Raw genomic sequence first — 21,944 nt, forward strand, 5'->3', positions numbered from 1 at the left:
GGGTTAATGCTACTTGCATCCCCATGTCTAGGACTCAAAAACACTAGATTTAAATGCCTGGCTGTATTCCATAAGACTCCTGCTCTGTTCCCTAAATACATTAGGAATAAAGGAGGGAGAGTTGGGAGAAGGATCAGAGGCTCCAAGGTCTTTGTTTTAGGATGAGTCAAAGAGTTAAGCTTGAATTTGACTGGCCTCAGTCTGCTCATCCAACACCAGGCCCCCCACCCCTTTTCTTCCTTGCCCACCCAGGAAGCTCCTTGGCTCTCCATTGATCTGTCAACCTCATGTTCCTCTATATACAGAGAATGAAGGATACACTGAATCAGCAGTCAGGAGGAACTGAGTAATAGAAACTTCAATCCCAAATATGTGTACTCTGTTTCCAAACCAAAAAGCAAGGGAAAAAGAATCACAAAATAGATACCTTCTATCTTCAAAGGTTAATGATTTATTTAATAATGTCTTCTAATTTGATTAGAAGTATCAGCATGTGAAAGTGACAGTTGAATTACATGATAAAGAAAATTCAAACCTATCTGTGAAATTTTCTTTTATAAAATCAATGATTTTGATTTACTAACGGATACTATAAGCTGGAGTCAGGCTCATGTAAAACAATGACTAATTTGGTTACCAGAAGCATAAATAAAAATAGGCATTAATTTGTTAACTGTTTTTCCTTGATTCCAAGATTAGTTGGTTTTTTTGTCTTCAGTTGTGACGACAGCATATCTCTATCTTTAGTCACCAAAAACCAGAAACAAATAGTTACTGCATATGCTTAGAAATGTAGGCTAGACTTGGTGAATTACCAGGAAAAGCAACCCAGAAAACTTTTTTGTTGTTGTTAAAGAAAGAGAAAATGTTTCCCTAATTATTTGATTATTCTATTTTTTTCTCACCTAGACCTTTCCATGTCTAAATATATGTCACACCTAGGCCTTCAGATTTCTGAACTATGAATTTACGAGCAAATCAAGTTACAAATGATGGATTTCTCTCTGCTTTGGTGCTAAACAAAGAAACTTTAGATTCCTAAGGAAAACCAAAATGTGGGGTATCTTAAAATGGGTAAAGAAAAATAATTTCTCCATAATGTCAAAAAGTCCAGAAATTTTAAATGCTAACATGCACACATGTTCATGTACACAGACACACTCACATAGAACAATTTCTTATCTTCTGGAAAAAGTAGCCATCAGACTTTCATAAAACCATTAGGACATATGGAGACAACAGATACAAGAACAACTAATACGACAAACATTTATTAAGGTCATTTTATATGCAGAACACTGTGCTAGACATGGATGAAAATACAAACCTTAGATAGTCCTTGCCCTTATAGACTACTATCCCACATTTGTTGTTCAGTCATTTCTTTCTTACCTGACTCTTCATGACCCCATTTGGGGTTTCCTTGGCAAAGTTTCTGAAGCGTTTTGCCATTCCTTCTCCAGCTCATTTTATAGTTGAGGAACTGAGACAAACGAAGTTAAGTGATTTTCCCAGGGTCACACAGCTACTAAGTATCCATGGCTAGCTTTGAAGTCATAAAGATGGCCTTTTCTGAATCTAAGCCAAATACACTATCCACTGTACATCTAGCTTCCCAACCCCCACATATAAGATATTCAGACATAAATAATATCTAACATAAAATCAAATCAAGGAGGACCCAATGCTAATACTTCCTTTGTTCCCATGAGGATTCATCTCTCAGAGCCAGGTAATCAACCTAACCTTATTCTATGATCTCAACTTTCTATCCCATAAACTGGGTCTCTGACTCAACCTAAGTTTTCTAACTAATGTCCTATCTTCCACTTCTAGACTAAATAACCAGATCTTAGAAAGGCATGGTGTTTTGGAAACCAGATCAAGTAAAAGTCTAAAGTTGAAAGGGCGCCCTTGACAGTTTTTGCCATTGTCAGTGGGAAATGGTAGGACATGCATCAAGAGTACAAGAAAACCTTGGTGAAGAAGGGAACTCACCTTCATGGGGACAGAAGCCATATTTCCCATCACTGTCAAAGTTGTAGGAGGTCGCACACCAGAGAAATCCATCACTACGGCCAGCATCCGTGCAACTGGTATACTCCTTGTCGTTGAACAGGAAGGGAAACTTACAGTACTCACCATCGGCGTTCCCATATTTTACTCGAACCACTATAAGCAACAGGGAAGCCATCACTATCATATTCAAAATCAAGAACCAAGGGTTGTAGTGGAAAGGTAAAATTGGAATAGGGGAAAGCTAAGAAAGCAGGGAGGTATATATTTTTATCTAAGGCAGCAGGGCAGAATAGAAAGAGCAAGGATTCAGGAGACTTGGTCTAATATGAAACCCATCAACTATGTGACTTGGGGGAAGTTATTTAATTTTACTAAACCTGTGTTCCCTCATCAGTGAAGAACATATCCCATAGTGTTGTGAGGAAAGTACTTAGTAACACTTAAAGTGGTAATTAGAGTCTTTTCTGGACATCTGGTTTCTGATTTATCAGTCATGTAACAAAATCATCAATTTTAAAAAGAAAACCCTTTGAGTTAGTGGCAGGTGACAGGGACATAGCAGAGTCAAGGAAGGTTTAGCTCTAGAAAGCCCATTGTATTTTGCGTTGGAAGGTCTGGCTTGGAATCTCAGTCTGTTTTTTACTAGTTGAGTAAATTTAAGCAAATGTCTATTTCTCTGACTCAGTTTCCTCTATCTGATATGAGGATAATGATACTTACTCTACCTCTCTCAGAAGATTGTTTGAGGCTAAAATGAACTAATGTATGTATGTCAGGTGACTGAAAAAGCGTGGGCCCTAAATAAGAGTTGGCTCTTGTTACTGCTACAGAGGGATGCCTGTGGGATAACCTGTGTTCCAACTATGTGTTGCCAAATGGAAAGCACACAGTCCTTTCAGATGATGGATGGGGTGAGATCAACTGTGGATACTGCAGAGTGAGTAAAGGAAAATAATAAGGATATAGTGATAAAGATAAGTGCAGGATATATAAGGGAAAGGGAATGGAGAGGGTCAGGCTCCTACCTTGCCCTTCTCCCAGAGTCCATAGCTCATCATCATCAAAATGGGAGTCTCCTCCTACACCAGTGCCAGGAGCGAAGGCATGAGCCAGAAGTCCATCCTTCCCATCAAAAGGGTACCCATCCCCATGCTCTGCAATACACATATAGTCATCAATTCCTTACCTCCAAAAAGTACCTTGCCCACCACCCAAAGAGAAATTCAGGGTATCTAGAAAAACCCATATTTACTTAGCATTCTGACTTGCTCTGAGGAGTCATCTGAGTTTATGACAAAAAATGTCCTTGCTCCATGTCAAAACTGTCCTGCCATTCAAGCATTTGTCCATGGAACAAGTCTGGACAGAATAAATACCCAGGAAAGAACTACTGATCTTGATCTTCCATTAGTATTGTTTTGTGGATCAGATTTTGGAAGGGGGTCAGGAAGACTTGAGCTCAAATACAGTTTTAGTCATAAATAAAAATTATTACAGCAACTGTTTTACAGGTGGCAAAGAATTGGAAACAGAGGTTGTCAATCAATTGGGGAAAGGCTGAACAAGTTATGGTATATGAAGTCTGGGGATTATTACTATGCCATAAGAAATTAGAAAGGGGATAGTTTCAGAAAAAACTTGGAAAGTTTTGTATAAACTGATGACAAATGGAGTAGAACCAGTAAAACAGTTTATACAATGATAAAAATATTATAAAGATAATAAACTGGAGGGGAGGGAGGATTAGAATTAGAAATTCAAAACTTTTTTAAAAATATCAAAATTAGGGGAAGCTAGGTGGCACAGTGGATAGAGCACCAGCCCTGGAGTCAGGAGTACCTGAGTTCAAATCTGACCTCAGACACTTAATAATTGCCTATCTGTGTGGCCTTGGGCAAGCCACTTAACCCCATTTGCCTTGCAAAAAATAAAGAAAAATGAAAAAAATCAAAATTGTTTTTATATGCCATATAAAAATAATATATTATTTTAAAATTAGAGGTAGAAAAACATGAGGGATGGGAAAAATATACTAAACAATCAATAACATGAGAATTTGTCAAAAACATTTACAAGTATAAAAAATTGTGCTTGAATTCTGCCTCATCTATACAAACAAATTAAAGTAGATAATTGTTCTGGATAGGCCTAATTAAAAAAATCAAACTTGTTTGTATGATATATTTCTATATCACCTGTTCAAACAATTTTTTAAAAAAGTGTGCAGCTTATGTTGAATTTCAATTGTCTGTATCATTTTAAAACAGAAAAGTTGAGTGTTTCATTAAGTTTAAAAAATAAAGAAAATGAACATTGAAAGAAAAACCTGGGAAGACTTGTTTGAACTGAAGAAAAGTGAAGTGTGTAGAACCAGTAAAACTATTTATATCTTGACAACAATATTGCAAAGATAATCACTTTTGAAAGAATTAGGAACGCTGATCAATGTAATGCCCAACTTGAATTCCAAAGCACTCTTGGCATACACTATCCATAGCCCAATAGATAGCTGATGGACCAAGTGCAGATTGAAACATATTTTCCTTTTTTTCTCTTTTCTTTGCTCTCTGGTTAATGTATGAACTTGTTTTGCTTGGCTACACAGCCCTCTAAAGGATTTTCTTTTTTTAATCTTTTCAATGGATGGGGGAGATGAAGGGAGAGAATTCAGAATGGGAAATAAAATTGAAATAAAACAAAATATTTAAAAAGGGTTTATTCTTAGGTACTCAGGTATGTAATCTGGAGGAAGTCACTTAACTGTATTGTGCCTTAGTATCCTCATTTGTAAAAGGGGGGAGTTAGACTTAGATAGCTAGTAACACTCTTTCCAGTTCTATATTATTCCTGGGTGAATATCCAGCACTTACCCCAACGACCAAAGTTGATCATGATGTCAGCTTCCCCATCATGGATACGTGAAAACCTAAGAGGGGTAACATCACTCCAGACCTTGAAGGCTCGAGCAAAAGCATCATCCACAGTCTCAGGGTCCAGATCAGGTGTGTAACCAATGATCCTGAATTAGGCAAAGAAAATGAAGCATTATGGGGAAGCATTATAGCAGGGACATCTCTCCCACAATGCACTGGAATTCCAAGTCAATCTTTTTCCAATCCAGTTTTCATGGGTGTCAGCATGATATGGTGTATAAAAAGTTAGCCTCCAAGTCAAAAAGGAATTAGTTCAAATTCTGACTCTGACAGAGCCTGTCTGTGTGAGCCTGCACAACTTACTTATCTATCAGTGCTCTAAGCAACACTCTAACTTGCAGAGAAGGTACCGGTCAGTATTAATAGTGGGAGTTTCCTGTCTTGGGAGTTCTCTATTCCAGTGAAATCATGGGCCTACTTCATACCCTTCTACCCCTCATTACTGATATATATAGGAAAATTTACTCCAACCCCTAAATATCAGAACAGAAGACATATATGGTAGAATCTAGGGCCTACCGCCTGTGATTACATTGGTATAGGGAGTTACAGATAAGAAAATTGTCCTTCTAAATGTTAAGCAGTTCATACTCTGCACGTTCAGTAAAGATCTATCTGAAGCACTGAGACTGCTTCAATGTTACACAGCCAGCATGGGTCAGAGCCAGGGTTTAAATCTGGATTCTGAGCTAAACTAATTTATTATACCACACTGCTTTTCAGAGGTAGAAATTACTTCTGAAGATATTCTTTACCACCTGTGCAATATTTCTGCCATTCATCCCCTTTCCTCCACTTAACATAGTTGTCACACTGGGTCTAATGTACATTAGCTTTTTATTTGGTCTTCTTGCCTCCTGTCTCTCATTTCTCACCTTTCTAATCACCAATCCTCTACACAACTTCCAAAATGATCTTCCTAAAACACAGGTATATTATTCCCTTGCTTAAAAACAAAATAAAAAAGACTTCAGTGATTCCCTAATGCCTAAGCAATTCAAACCTATTGATCTGACATTAACTACCCCTCCTTCTATGACTCGAGTCTAAACTTCACAGTCAAATTTCACATGACTCCAACTATCCCACATTATACAGTCCAGTAAAACTCGACTACTAATTGTTTCCCAAATTCAGTGTCATTCTATACCATTTACAGAAGCAAATGTTAATAATGAATCTGTCAATGATGAAATGTTTCCTCAGATCAATCTCTCAGCATTCTTATAAGCCTTTCCTGCTCCCTCTAGCTGTGATATTAGCATTCTCTCATAAAATTACCTTACAATCACTTCTCTATGTTTAAGATACATATATGCCTAAGAGAAATAATTTTCTTTCCACTGAGTGCTTTGCTTTTCATTTTGTATCCTCACCACATAGTACTGGCCTTGCGCAAAAATGTTTGTTAAATTCAATTGAATTGAAATGAATAGAATTGAATCTGCTAGTGAGAAGAAGCAGATATCTTAAAATTCCTGCCACCTTCTCTGATCTGTAAAAGTAATTTCACCTCAAAGGTTTTTTTGCAACTCTCAAAATCATGACAAATGATATATTATGTTACATCATTATTTGTAGCATCACCATACTAGATTATGAGCTCCATTAGGAACCACAACTTATCTAAGCCTTGTTATCTTCTCCAGGGACAGCAGAGTACTCTAGACATTATAGGTACTTAAGAAATATTGAAAATGAATTTAGAATTTTGAGGTCAGAAACTGAATTTTGGCATTGCTACTTACTCTCTGAGGTTAATTCATTCCTCCCTGCTCAGCCCTCTTTTATACTTCCATTTCCTTATCTGTTTGTTGAACTGATTTTAAATGAGGGTGCTGGAATAGATCAGAGGTTCTTTCTTTTTCATGTGTCATAAGCCCCTTTGGCAGTCTGATGAAGCTAATGGAACCTTTCTCAGAATAATGTTTTTAGATACAGAAAATAGGATTTGCAAAGGAAATCAATTATGTTGAAGCATAGCAGTCAATTTTTTTTTAAATAGTCAACTCTAATTTAATAACTCCCAGATTAGGTGATCTCTTGAAGCTCTAAATTCTATAATCAAAATCCTCCAGCCAAAAAAAAAAATTAAACAACAACAATTTATTAAATACTCAACTCACTACATGCTAGGCATTGTATCAAGAATTAAGAATCAAAGGTAAAAGTGAGATGTTCCCTGCTACAAGGGAGAAATACCTCCTATAATCTCTAATGCCCTGACAATTCCTCCTTCCCCACCTTTCCATTTCATGTATGAATCTTCAATGTCCCCTTGGATATTGAAAGTAGATCAGGGAAGGGCAGAGATAACTGCAGTTATTTTTGGTCCAGGCCCTGATCTGATCAGGGGCCTACAACTTGGGGATCTCATGTCTTGTCTCTTGCTCTGGACCTCACCCCCAATCTTCTCCCCTTCCCTGGGCACCTGTATGTGATCTGGTTCTTCTCCCACTTGGGCTTCCGGGGGAAGAAGTTATAGTTGGCCACATCAGGGTTCCCACATCGTGGTTTCTTCATGGTCTCAATAGTGTTCTGGTCTAGCTCTCCTGTCTCTGGCAGGCCAAAGAATTTCTGCATCTTCTTCAGGGTGTCTTTCAGCACAAACAGGTTGCAGCTCTCCTTGGGGCAGCCGTAGAATGTGTTGAGGTATTGCTAAAATATAAGAGAGTATAGGACTGAGTTCCTGTGTGCAAGAGATCCTGGATTGGTCAATGCTCTGGATAGGAATCATATCTATAACACTAATCTAAATCTAGATCGCCATCTTTTTAAGGTTTTTATCTCAGGAGAAACTCAGAAAAACCTCCAAAGGTAATGGAAAAACACCAGTCAGTGTTTATAGAAACATTTTCAAAGTAGGAAACAGGGAGAGGACCAGTATTTTGTATATGTAAGGGACTCTTTCTGAAAAAATCTTCCTCTACCAATTCAGATCTGCAACAAATAGGTTTAGAGAACTCTTTAGGGTTCTAAAAGATGGTGACATTTTTATGGGTCCCCCAGTCATTCAATCAATCAATTAATCAATAATATGGGGAAGGAAATAAGCATTTATATGGTGTCTACTTTTTGCCAGGAACTTTACACATATTATCTCATTTGATCTTCATAACAACCCTCTGAATTAGATGCTGTTATTATCCTCATTTTGCAGTTGAGGATACTGAGGCAAACAGAGATTAAGAAGATTTTCCACAGCGAATAAGTGACTGGGTCTTCCTGACTCTAGGGTTAGTGCTTTATGCATTTTACCATGTAGAAACATCTTTAAATCATATACTGTTTGCCAGGCCCTATACTAGATTCTGGGAAGAGAATGACAAGTCAGCATATGCCTGAGCTGTGATCTGATCCACTCTTCCCAATTTTAAAACTGGCTCTTCATTCATTCATAGCTACCTCACTTATGGAAGGATATAGAGTTTGAATATAGGGTTTGAATTCAGAAGTCAGGAGATTAAACTGGGGTAAGTTCCAGCCAATTCAAACAACCTCTAGCAAGTAGATTGTTTAATTTTCATTTTGAACAAAGAACACCTTGGGAATCAACAAATGCTACAAATCAGGGATTGATTTATTTATAGACTTAATTGGGCAATGAAGATAAAAATTAATAATCAAAAATACAAAAATATAAAAATAATTAAATTTAAAAGGTGTTCTGCATTTTTTGGAGACCTGGTCATTAAATATTTAACAGCACATCTCTATGAAATTATGAAAATAAACCTCTGCTTCAAGCACTGGTTTTTCTACTTGCTAGCTCTTAGCCCTTGGGAATGTCAATCTACTCCTGTGGGCTTTAATTTTACTGTGTAAATTGATGAATTTGGACTAGAGAATCTTTACGTTTTCTTTGGCACTAATTGTTTGTCAATCTTTGTCTAGCTTAATGCTAGGACCATAAAAGGAACTTGACCTTAGTGCCTTCAATGGATAGGGAAAGGACTCTCCACTATAGGATTCATCTTAGAATAATTCATTCATCTCACAACTTCTCCTTGAGTACAATGTGCAAGACAAGATATACAATAAAGGAAACAAAAAAAAGAACAAGAAATGTTCCTTCCATGAATGAGCTTATGATCTAAGTGGAAGAGGAGAAGCTCTGTATACATGAAATGTTAACAATTTAAGATAGTGAATACCACATGCCTAATGAGTCATACAGATAAGTGCAGAGGGAGGGAAGATCACTGAGCAATAAAGTATTCACTACAGATTCTATGGAGGAGTCAGAAAGGGTAGAATTCAAGTTGAGGGAAGAAGGATATAAAGACATGAGTGGGGGGGAGAGAGAAGCATAGACTCTACAGGAGGTCAATCAGAACACCAATCTCAGCAGAACCACCCAGCACAGGAGATTAAGAATGAATAGGAAATTAATGTAAACTGTAGGGGAATATTTTCAAAAGGAAAATGAAAAAAAAGGAATAGGAGATGAATTTAGAAAATGTGGAGAGTTAACAAATTTTGTCATTTTCATACATAGCCAAAGAGTTTTAGAAAGTCAGGTTGAGACCAGACTATAGAGAAAATTAAATGTCAAACAAAGGAATGGGATTAATGTGGAGTTACAAAAGATTTCTGAACAAAAAGTATGGTATATTTTAAGAAAAAAATATCTGAAGGAGGTATGCAAGATGTTTTAGAGAAAAGTGAAATCAGAAACAAGGAGACCAGTTGAGAGAATATTACTATAATCCAAGTATGGTTGGGTAAAATTGGTATGAAAAGGAGGGGAAATAGAAAAGACATCAGGAAGGATCAATAGAACTTGATGACTATTTAAATATAAGAGGAAAGGATGTGTCAAAGATGATTTTTAGCTTTTTAAGGTCTAATGCCTAGAATGATAGCATTATAAAATCAGAAGTTAGGAAAGGAAGCTTGTTTGGGAAACGATGATAAAGTGTTTGGTTTAAGGAATAGGCAACCAATTAATTAATAAATTAGCATTTTAAAGTGCATACTATCCCTTAAATCAACTAATCAATCAGCATGTAAATGCCTAATATGAACATTGTGCTTAGATGCTACTAAGAATAAAAAAATTGAACAATCCCTGCCCTAAAAAAGTTTACATTCTATGGGGAGGGAAAAATGTATGTGAATTTATATGAGACAATATATATTAATGCATACTACATATGAGCAAAAATGCATCAAAGGGGAAGAAACTAGCAAGAAGGTATTTAAACTGATTTTTGAAGGAGAAGAGGGAATTCTAAGAGGAGAAAATGGGCAAGATATCTAAGTGTAAAAGTCTAGTAGTTGGATAATCAAGACAGAAGTTCAGAAGTAGGGTCAACTGGAAATGTATGGTGGAAGCATTTATCTCTGTAAAATAGAACCACAAGATAGGATAAAGCCACAAGAATAGGTGCTCTGAAATAGAGTAGAGAAGAGAACTAAGGACAAAACTTTAGGGCATGCCCCTGGCTAAGAGGGTAGAGAAGAAAGAAGGACCAATAAAGAATGATATCACTTCCTCTTCCATTCTCAGAGTTCAGTTCTGTGTCAAATACCCTTCTACAAAGACTTGCAGTCTCTACAAAATAAATAAATGTTCTCCTTTTAAAAGCAAAGGTGTTGCTCCAGATCCTCCCTACAATAGGGCAGGGGCTCAGAGTTTTATTTATAATATGTAGAGGAGAGATTTGCAATGAGCAATTCATCCTTCATTGTTTGCTAACATGTTAATATTTTTTTAAAAAACATCTAGTTGATGTAAAGTAGCCACAATGCATAGTGATGCTACCTGACCCACCTGAAAATTGAACTCATGACTATGGTCTCATAAAGTTGACTGCAACCAAAAATTTAACCAGCCCCAAATCCTGTCACACACTCAAACTTATTATAAACAACTCCTCTTTCATTTGGGAGAAAAATCCCCCCCCAAAATAATAGCCCATATGACTTGTATACAATTGCTTCCCTTATCTGTTCCCCTTACTTTTTGCTTTTAGCCTCTACTTTCCATTCTCTACTTCTCCAGCTTCTATTTTAATTCTCTGTCTCTCTGTCTCTCTGTCTCTCTGTCTCTGTCTCTGTCTCTCTCTCTGTCTCTGTCTCTGTCTCTCTGTCTGTCTCTCTCTGTCTCTGTCTCTCTCACACACACACACACACACACACACACACACACACACACACACACACACACACACACACACACAGACAATGTTAAAATCCTGTTTACTCATTGACTTCAGTCTGCTTTTTTTAGGGGATTTGCATTAGCCTCCATTGATTGTCTACCTCTAACATTTCCCTACCCCAACCTTTCTTTTATCAATTGCTATTCCTAAGCATAGATGTGACTTTACCAGCCTTCTCCTGTGCAAATATTTTTAATGGTCCCTATTGCCACTAATATATAATGTTAATTCCATAGCCTAGAATTTAGTTTTCAACAATTCCTATCTATTTTTTCCAGTTTTATTTCACATTTTCTTCCACTTCATCTCTGCCTCTTGGAATACCAAGTTTCCTTCAAAGCACAACTTATCTGTCACTTCCCATGGGAGACTCCTGATCTTCCCAATTCTTGGCATTCTTTTCTTCTTGAAATTATTTTATGTATACTTCATACTTATATGTATACATGCTACCTTGCCATCTTTAGAATGTAAGCTCCTTCAGGAGGAAGACTGATTTTTACTTTTGTATCTACAAGACCTAGCTCAAAATCTTAAATATAGAAGACACTGAATAATACTTGTTGGTTTGAATTAAATTAAATAATAAGGATAACAAGACTTGACATTGGGCTAAAAAAACAACTTAGAGATTTAGACAATCTCATTTATTTTCCAGAAGAAATTGAGACTCAAATAGATTTAATATCTGGGCCAACTAGAAAACTACAGAGAACGGATTTTAAAAGAGATTTAAAAAACCCAACTCAAACCAGTTCTCTTTCCAACACATCATACAGGTCTACACTATGCTCTTCATAGGCCCTCATCAAGTTGTCCTGGATTTCTACCTTGCCAAGTTTGCTTCTATGTTCATTTCAATTCAACATGCTCATGAATTCTCACTTCCTCAATGAAGTTTTCCTGGACTGATCAGAGATCTAACAAAAGTTCCTCTATTTAGCACTTACTCTAAATACAAAATCAAATTGGATGCAAAAATCCATGAGTGTGAGAAGAGGTGGGAAAGTTACTGCATTTGGTGCTTGTAAATCTTATGGTAGGAAAATTATACATAAGAATCAATCCTAAATGAACTCCCACATGTCCATTTTTCCTGATACTCTCTTTTGGGCTCAAAGCAGATGTTGAATAAATATGACTTTGATACACAGAGCAGTTTTCTCTAATCAGTCAGTGATATAATTTTTTCTCTACAATTGATTGAAAAGCAACCACATACCTTTATGTGCCTGGAATACTACTTCATCTCTGATTACTGGCTTTACTGACTTCTTTAATTCTCTTGTTTCCCTACTAATTTTACATGTACCTTGCTTGTATATATTTGTTTGCTTATTGACTCCTCCATTAAATTGTGAGTTCCTTGAAAGCAAGAACTAACTTTTATCCTCAGTGCTCAGCCTAGTCCATAGCTGATGATTCATTTCAGTCATGTTCATTCTTTGTGACATGATGTAGGATTTTCTTGGCAAAGCTATTAAAGGTTTGTCATTTTCTTTTAGAGCTTATCTTACATATGAGGAACTGAGGTAATCATGGTCAAGTGACTTGTCCAGGATCACACAACTAGTTAAGTGTCCAAGATTGGATTTGAATACATACAGATGAGTCTCCCTGATTCCAAACACACTGCTTTATCCACTATGACATATAGCTTGGCCTACTGTAGGCATTTAATAAATGTTTAATGACTTACTGACTAAACATATATATGTATATATACATATATATATATATATATCTGTGTTTTAGCTCATAAATTTCCAGAGAGCAGATACTGTCTATAGATTTTTCCATATAGTACCTAGCCTAGTGTTATATACTATTAAGTAAATAACATTTCTACTATGATAATTGTTTTCTGTGTTATTTCATATCAAATGATATAAAATATGTAGAAAACATAGTAGGAATGAACTTAATTAATCTTAAATGATAGCTATTAGTTAAGATGACACCAGAAAATGTCTTAAGCTAGAAAAAATTCTAAAAATTACCTAGTTCACGTTCCCTCTTTCCCATCTCACCCAGTGCCTTGTTACTGTTTTGTTCTTATGTGTTATGGTTAGAGTTTTGAGTTCTCTCCTTGATGACCCAAGCCCAGCATGGTGATCTAGGAAAAATGTTGCCTCAGCTGTTTCTGTTTGGGAGGAATCTGCATCTGGTTCTGTTCTTGCCAAGTTCTCTCAAACTGAGGGCTATCCTATATAATCCAGGAAACCAAATTAGTCCTTCCTCTGAAGTGGTTCAGGATTCCCCTATGTTTTTGGTCCTTTTGGAAAATGGTAGAGCCATCAACAGATAAAAGAAAATGTTTAAGATAAGAGATGGATGAGGCATAAGACAGAAGGATCATATTTTTAGAACTAAAAGGAATGTTAGAGGCCATTTAGGTCCCAAACCTAATTGTACAGATAAGAAAAATAGAACCAGAACTGCTACTCTGCTCAGATGACATCTAGAGCTTTGTTTTGTTGGGGACATCACATTTAAAGGATTGAAGAGCATCTAGGATGTTCTAGTCTAGGGACTAGAGAAGGTCAGTTGAAAAATGAAATGATGTTCTAGCATAGAGAGAAGAAGGGGGGGATATGCTATTTGTCTTCAGAGATTTGAGGTTTGTTAGGAGGTGGGGCAATTCAACTTGTTCTGCTGGGTTCCAGATATGGAACTTGGATCAAATGGGCATAAGTTACAGAAAGGCACTTTGGGGCTTGAAAGGAAAATCAATTAGAGCAACTCAGAACTGGAATGGATGATTTTAGTGGGTGATGAATAGATTTTCTATCACTGGACGTCTTCCAGTGGAGACTAAATGACTACTTTTCTCAGATGCTATAGTGATGGCTTCTTGTTCAGTACGGACTGGAGTAGATAGCCTTGGAAAGGCTCTTCAATTTGGGGATGGGTTGCATTAATCTTTAAAATAAATTTCAAGAGGAAAAAAAAAGACCCAGGGTCAGGTAGAAGACCCCCCGGATTTAAACTCTCCCTTCCCCCCCTGCCCCGCAACCCTTGCGCCCCCAACCCCCGGCAGCTTTCAGAAGAGCGGGTTCCGACTGCAGCTTTCAGAAGAGCTCGTTCTGACCGCGGGGACTAGTGCTCCAAGCCCAAAGTGCTCATTAAAGCCAGAGGCTCAGCGGCCCCTCAGCCGCACAGTAATTGTCCTTCCAATTCTGCTTATGCAACGATGTGGTGAATGCACGGAAAACAACATCTGAGCTGCTTCAAGGAGCGGTCCAGGCCCTGGGGGAGGGGTTTTCTGGCCCGCTCAGTTCCCCAGTAATCCAGTAATCGGCCGGGGGCTCCCTGCTTCCCCCTCCCTCTTGCTCCCCTAGCTGTGTGCCGGAGCTCATTAGGAGTTGCAGGAAACCTCTCGCGCCTCCATCCCTCCTCCCTTCCTCTCTTCTCTCCCCCCCCCCCCCCATCCTCCCTCCTGCGTCTCGCCAGCCTCACTTCTCTAAAGTCCTAGGAAACTTTCTTTGGCCGTGGACTCTCCATCCAAAAGGCTGACTTTGCCAATTCCCTTCTCCCGGGACACCCTGCCTCTCCCCAGCCCAAGCGGACCTCCCACCCTCCAGCTGAGTCCTCGAGCCCCCTCCTCCCCTTCACCCCCAGGGAGCTGAGGAAGCCAGCTCCCCACAGCTGTTTGTAGGACCCCCTCAGCTAGACCCCCCTCCCCCCAACCCCCACCCTGCTGAAGCCCAACCGAGACACTCACTACAGCCAACTCTTTGTCTGTTTTGGGAGAGACATCGCCCGGGAACTTGATGATTGGGGACGGGGCTGCCCAAGTTTGGTGGAAAACGCTGGAGTGGAGCCAGAGAGCCGGGAGGAGGACTCCCAGGACCCTGGGGGCCGCCGGAGTCATCGTGGTCGTTCCTCAAAGCGTTTGTGCTGTCGCGCTCTAAGAGGGGAGCTCTAGGAGTCTCCAGTCCACGTCTCCGCCTTCTTTCTCAACCGCGCATCGTCTCCAGCCCGCACGCCGAGCAGCCTAGCAAGCCCGTTCCCTCCCCTCTCCTTCCCTCCCCTTTACTGCGCTTTGCTCCGCGCTGCCTGCCCTTTTGCTGGTCCCAGCAATTCCTTTGTATGTTTAAACCCCCAGATGCGCAGCCTCCAGCCACTGCGAGAGGAAGTCTGGATCCAATAGAAACTTGGGAAAGAGGCAGTTAGTTAACAGATGTGGCCGGCTGGGTTGAGAGAGCAGCCGTCAAATCTCTGACCTTGGGGGAGGAGGGGATAATTCCCTCCCCTGTCCCTCTCCTACCCCAGTCACTGCCCACCCCCTACTCCTTCCTGCTATAGCCATCATAAAGTCTGCAGGACCATAGCCTTGGGCCCTGGCTCTCAGTTCTCAATTTTGGTCCCACATGCTTTATATCTCTCTCCCTCACCCCTCAACATCTGGACTGCTGGACTGGTAACCTTTGTAATTTCTGATCCTGAAGGGTTCTTTTTTTTTGTTTTGTTTTTTTGTTTGTTTTTACCATACAGCAATTTAGTTGGGAAGAATAGTGGACAAAAGGAAAAGAACATAATCTTCGATGAGAGAGAGAGAATCAGATCATTGGAGATGGAAAGAGATAATCAGAGAAATGAAGAGAGATGGAAAGGAACCATCATCAATGCTAATTAGTATGAAGGCATGGCAATGGAAAAAATGATGTCAGATAGCTAGAAATATGGAGAGAAACAAAGAAAAAGACATGGCAAAACAGTGAGTGGCAGCTGGAGTTTGAATCTTCCTAGAGGAAGTCTTGAAACTGATTCAGTGGTGACAGACTGAAAAACACATGCAAAAACAATAAAATAGCTCAAGTATCTTATAGGGCTTTTTGGTTTGTAAAAAGCTTTCATAACTACCATATGGCACTTATTGTGTCAATATTATTAAACTCATTTTCTACTTCAAGTTATTCAACAGATTTATGATCTCTTTTGTGTTTTCCCTCTTTTGGTATAGATTGCAGCTCATTCAAGCCTCCTTATATTGTGCTCTCACCATAAAACCAGCCCATCTTCGTTTCTGATTATACATTGGCAATGATACATCCCTTATGTTACTTCTTGTACATTTATTGTCATCAGGATATAAGCTGTAACGCATTGATATCTGCCATGCATCTCTCCATTGTCTTTTTGATGACCAGAGATTTTGATGTTCAAAGATTCACAATAATAGGGCAGGCAAACCTGACAAACCATTTTTTTTAAATGAGGGTTTGCACCATTATGTAGATTAAAGAACATAGGCTCAAATGATTAAAATAATTTGCTTATAGCTATTTAGTAGTTGTATGAAGATTTGAATCCAAATCATTTTACTTTTGGCCTAATGTTTTTTCTCTTGTAGTGTACTAAGACAGAGCCAATCTAACATATAAACAGATTCACAGACAAATGAATATCTTTTTCTTATTTTTTTGAGTGTGTACTGACAGGAATCCAGTATCTCTTCTCTCTTGCCCAACCTAGAAACTAGGACTGAGGCAAACGCAGAAAATCCAGGACCCCAGGGGTGGGTTCTCTCAAATCTGGCCACACCCCTTAGTTGCTACAAAATCAGGATGAAGGCCCAGACTCCATCTTCCTCAGACCATATCTCCTTAGGGTTACTGAGGAAATTATTTTTATCCCTTAAAATCTGCAGAGACAAGACACTTTGTATCATACAACAGAGCTGGAAGAGACCTTTCAAAGACATTGAGTACATACAGTTTATTTTACAGAGAAAGAAGCTGAAGTCCAGAAAGATTCTTATTTTGATGCTCAGAAAATACTGAAATCGATCTTTCTTCTGCCAATGATTCTGGGAACCTTTAGACCAGCTGTAAAAGGGCTGCTGGTATTGGATGGTTGGTCACCAAAAAGGACTTGTTAGAATGAGCAGCAGACAGTATGGGGGGGGGGGTGGAGTAAAGGAGAGGGCTTAATGCTTGAACTGAGATTTAGGTCTCTTTCAGTGCTATGGTCCAACAAAGAGCAAACCCTTTGTCAAAGGTTCAAACATCTTTGTCCAAGAGGCAGGTTTTAGAATCAAAGAAAATACTTGACCTGGGAGATAGGAACTGGGTCTTTCTGTGCTTGGGATTTGGGTTTGTAAGAGACCAGGAGAGAGTCAGTCAGGGTAATTTGCTTTCCTAAGTTACCCTAAGTCATCCCCAGGTCTCAGACACATCCTTACATCTTCTACTGAGCTTCTTTATCCATCTGCCACTACTGCCCTCAAGGACAACAGTCCATCATTTCTAGAGACTGCTAAATACTTACCTTCAGTAAATACTCTGTGTCTTTTCCCTAAAATATTTTTTGCCCCAGTCTTGTCTCCAGTTACTGCTTACCCCCTTTTCACTTCCATGGTATGTTCTTGCCTGAAATTCATGCTCTTGTCATCAGACCAGATGTTGAACCTAAGGGGTTAAGGTTTAAGGGGTGGGAAGAGAAGACAAAATGTAATGCTTCTGACATGACTCAGAACTGCCTCCATAGTGAAGGCAGAAGTCACCCCTAGGAGGTAAAAAGTCTTTCCAATTCAAGTGTTGCTGAATATCACTAATTGAAATCATAGCTCTACTCTTGGGGACTAACATAAATTGATATTTTCTAATCTTGACTGGGTCCATATCACCATATAGCAATCATTTTATTCTTTCTTGCTTGACTATTTTATTTCTCACAGAAACTATTCTAAACCTCTTCTCTCCTCAAGCTCTCTTTGCCACTCCCACACACCTCCCTCTCAAGTAACCTCATTTTTTCTTTTTTCTTTTAATCTTTATCATAAATTTAGCAATATCAACAAACACAAAAGAAGATTATATGTGAAACTATGAATTTCCATTATAAATAATTTTAAAGGGTATATACGTTGTGTATGTTCTTGGTATTTTCATTTTAGGATCTCTTTCTGGAGGGGATCGATGTATTCTTTCAATAACTACTTTGCCCCCTGGTTCCATGCTATCAGGGCAATTTTCCATAACTAGATCCTGTAATATAAAGTCCAGCCTTTTTTTCCTCTTCAATGTTTTCAGGAAGTCCTATAATTCTCAAGTTACCCCACCTTGATCTATTCTCGAGGTCAGTGGTTTTGCTGATGAGGTATTTTACATTTTCTTCTATTTTTTCTATTTTTTTATTTTGTTTTAACATGCTCTTGCTGTCTCACAAAGTCATTAGTTTCTACAGACTCTATTCTTTTTTTTTTAGAGAGGAGTTTTCTTCATTTACCTTTTGCAACTCCTTTTCCAATTGGTCAATTGTACTTTTGAAAGAACTTTCCATTTGACCAATTGAGGTTTTGAGAGAATTATTTTCTTTTTTGCATTTGCCCAATTGAGGATCTGAGAGAATTATTCTCATTTAGTATTTGTCCAATTGAGGATTTGAAAGAATTATTTTCATTTTGTATTTGTCCAATTGAGGATCTGAGAGAATTATTCTCATTTTGTATTTGTCCAATTGTATTTTCCAATGAATTGTTTTCTTGTTGCAAGTGTTAATTGTCTCTCCCAAATTTTCCAATTGATTTTTAAACTCCTTCCTAATTTCTTCAAGGAAGTCCTTCTGTGCTGGAGATCAGATCATATTCTCCTCAGAAGTTCTAGGTCTCGCTAAGTTAGGGTCTTTTCCTTCCAAGAATTTTTCTATGGATTCACCTTTCTGCTGATCTTTCTTCATTTTGCTAAGACCCTGAGTTGGGGAGGGGCTGGTTCACAGAGGTTTGGTGTTGGAATCCCTAGATGCTTTACTCATTGAGTGCAATTTCTCTGGCTGGCCAGTAGGAGGTGCTGGTTGCTTTCTCTGGAGTGTCTGTGACCTTGATTGAGACCCTCTCCCTTAGCCTGGAGGGAGTGATTGAAGCTGTTAAATACTTTGTCTTCACTCAATGGTGTGGTGAGGTCATCCCTCTCCCTATTATCAGCTGGGCTGGTTCTTCTGCTCACACCCCTGTGACTGGGGCAGAAGTAGTCTGTAATTGTGTTGGTTCAGGGAAGAAGCCTCCACCCAATGGAGGTATGGACTCAGAGTTCCTCAGAACAGAGGAACCCAGGGATGATGTCTGGGCTGTCCTGTACCCCAGCCCTGTTGGCAAGCTCTAGAGGGTCAGCACCAACACCAATGCCTCTGCTCCTTAGTAGACCCAAGTCCCCATGATCTAGCCCAGCCACTGATCAAGCAGGTGAGCTCCTTGGGCCATTCCCAAAACAGCCACTAATCAGGCTGATAAGAGGCTGATCCACCCTCTGCACCCAGAGCTGTGGAAGACAAATCCTGAGGTAGATGTTCTTTCTTCTGGCTTTTCTTTCTGTGTTTTGTGGATCGGATTTCTGTTAAGAGGGTTTTTTTTATATCATAGATGGGGAAAGATCAGGAGACTTTAGAACTGTGCCTGTCTTCTCTCCACCATCTTGGCCAGAAGTCATGTGTGTTGATCTTTATGTCCCTTTCTGAACATTATTTTCTTCTGGGTATTTTTCTATTGATTGATTAATACTCTATTCTTTATGCATTCCTCTTATTTCTATAACTCACCATCAAAATTGAAGCCCACCCTTATAATAAATAAGTATAGTTAAATAAAATAAACTTGTTTTACTAAGAAAATAGAGGCCATGAGCTCTACTGTTCACCTATTCAACACCTCAAATACTCAGCTTCATTCTTCCTCTCTTCTCCTTTTTTTCCTCTATTATTTGACCAGGAGTTGATCCTTGCTATAAGTATCATCTCGATTTGTGTCCTCAATTGCATCCTCTTGTTTCCTCTAGAAACTTAACTTTATTTATTCTATCCTTATTCCATCTTAAATTACTCCTTATATGATTACATCCTTCCTGGATTACTACTTTGTCATGATAGAGGGGCTTGCATAACACAATGAAACTATGAGTGGCAGGGTTTTCAATATAGATAGTTCATAATAGAAAGTTCAGACAAAAGGTGAGACACTGGAGAAGAAAATGGCAAACCACTCCAATATCTTTGCCATGAAAACCCTATGGTTGGTTTTAAAATAATAAAAGATATGACATCAGAAAATGAATCCCTCAGGTCAGAAAACATCCAACATATTACTGGGGAAGAGCAGAGGATAACTACAAATAGTTCTGGAAATAATGATGGGTATGAATAAAAGCTGAAAGGAAGTTCAACTATGGATGTTTCTGCTGACTAGAGGAAAGTTTGATGCTAAAAGATCAATATGCAAAGAAATGCAGATTATAAGATTATGAAATAAAGTAAGCTGGAAGTGTCCAAACAGGAGACAGAAAATTTAACCAAATGCATCTTGGATGTCAGTGAACTTAAATGGGTAGGAATGGGTGGAATTAATTCAAGAGAGAATTACATCTACTGCTCTGGGCAAGAACTCCTTAGAAGCAATGAAGCAGCCCTCATTGTCAGGAAAAGGTAAAAAAAAAAAAGTAGTACTAGAGTATAATCTAAAAAATGACAATGATATCTATTCAAATTCAATGTCAACCGTTTAACATCACAGTTATATAATTCTATACTCCAACCACTGACTCTGAAGAGATCAAAGTTGCTCAATTTTATGTAAACCTATAGTTTCTGGAAATAACAACGCCCCCCCCCCCAAATGGAATGCTAAAGTAAAAAATCAAAAAAAAATTGGGATGACAAGTAGTTTTAAGTTTGGACCACACAATGAAGCAAGTTAGAGGATATTAGGATTTTGTCAAGCTAAGTTATTTGTAATAATAAAAACTCTTTTTTATTAACTCTACCCAAGGACATCACCAGATGATCAATATCAAAATCAGATTGATTATATGCTTTGCAACCAAAAGTAGAGGGAAAGCTATTCAGTTATTTAAAATAAGACCTGGGAGTGGCTAGGTTATGCAGTGGATAAAGCACTGGCCCTGGAATCAGGAGTACCTAGGTTCAAATCAGGTCTCAGACACTTAATAATTACCCAGCTGCGTGGCCTTGGGCAAGCCACTTAACCCCATTGCCTTGTAAAAACCTAAAATAAGACCTGGAAGTGCCTGTGATTCAGATAATGAGCTTCTCATTGCAAAATATGCATTGAATTTGAAGAAAGTAGGGAAAATTATTAGACCATATGGGTATGTCTTAAATAATCCATATTATGAATATGAAGTAGAGGTGAGAGATTTAAGGGATTAAATGTGGTACATAGGGTACCTGAAGAACTATGGACAGAAGTTTGCAATATTGCACTGGAGACAGTAATAAAAACAGCAACAAAAATATTCCAAAGAAAAAAAGATGAACAAAATTAGAAAATGACTTTCTGAAAAGGCTTTACAAATAGACAAGGGAAGAATAAAGGGAAAAATAGACCCAACTGACTGCAGAATGCTAGAAGTGAAAGAAGAGATAAGAAGATTTTCTTGAATGAGTAATTCAAAGTAATAAAAGAAAACAATACAATGGAAAAAATTAGAGATCTCAAAACATTTCATGCAAAAACGACATGATAAAAGACAAAACTGGTAGGGATTTAACAGAAGCAAAAGAAATTAAAAAGGTGTAGCCATGATATAAAGAAGAACTATACAATAAAGATATTTAAAAAGAATGAGAGTAAGAGGAAAAGGAATGACAGATGATAAGATGGATACATACTATCATGGAAGCAAAGAACAAAAGCTTGGACAGATGTTAGGAAATAGTGGAGAAAAGTATCATGGTTCGTGTGGTCATGAAGAGTGGTGGGACATGACTTCAGCAATTTACTGGCTCCTTCCATGCTGCCTGTAAACATGCTCAGGGATCCATTTCTTTATAGAAATCACTCTTTGCCTGGATTGTATTGCAAAATATGATG

General features: G+C 38.3%; 1 protein-coding gene across 1 annotated transcript in view; it reads right to left on the reverse strand.

Moving 5' to 3' along the window:
• MMP2 (matrix metallopeptidase 2) overlaps nt 1–15,250 on the reverse strand; it is a 34,371-nt gene extending 19,121 nt beyond the window's left edge. The window contains exons 1-5 of the mRNA XM_074211295.1: nt 14,844–15,250; nt 7,384–7,610; nt 4,890–5,038; nt 3,045–3,173; nt 1,999–2,172 (exon numbers count right to left, since the gene is read on the reverse strand). Of these exons, the coding sequence (XP_074067396.1) occupies nt 1,999–2,172; nt 3,045–3,173; nt 4,890–5,038; nt 7,384–7,610; nt 14,844–14,993 (829 nt within the window). The 5' untranslated portion in view covers nt 14,994–15,250. The remainder of the gene's footprint in view (nt 1–1,998; nt 2,173–3,044; nt 3,174–4,889; nt 5,039–7,383; nt 7,611–14,843) is intronic.
• Nucleotides 15,251–21,944: the final 6,694 nt, after the last annotated feature.

This window comes from Macrotis lagotis, chromosome 1 (genome assembly GCF_037893015.1).
Source record: "Macrotis lagotis isolate mMagLag1 chromosome 1, bilby.v1.9.chrom.fasta, whole genome shotgun sequence".
Classification (NCBI taxonomy): Eukaryota; Metazoa; Chordata; class Mammalia; order Peramelemorphia; family Peramelidae; genus Macrotis; species Macrotis lagotis.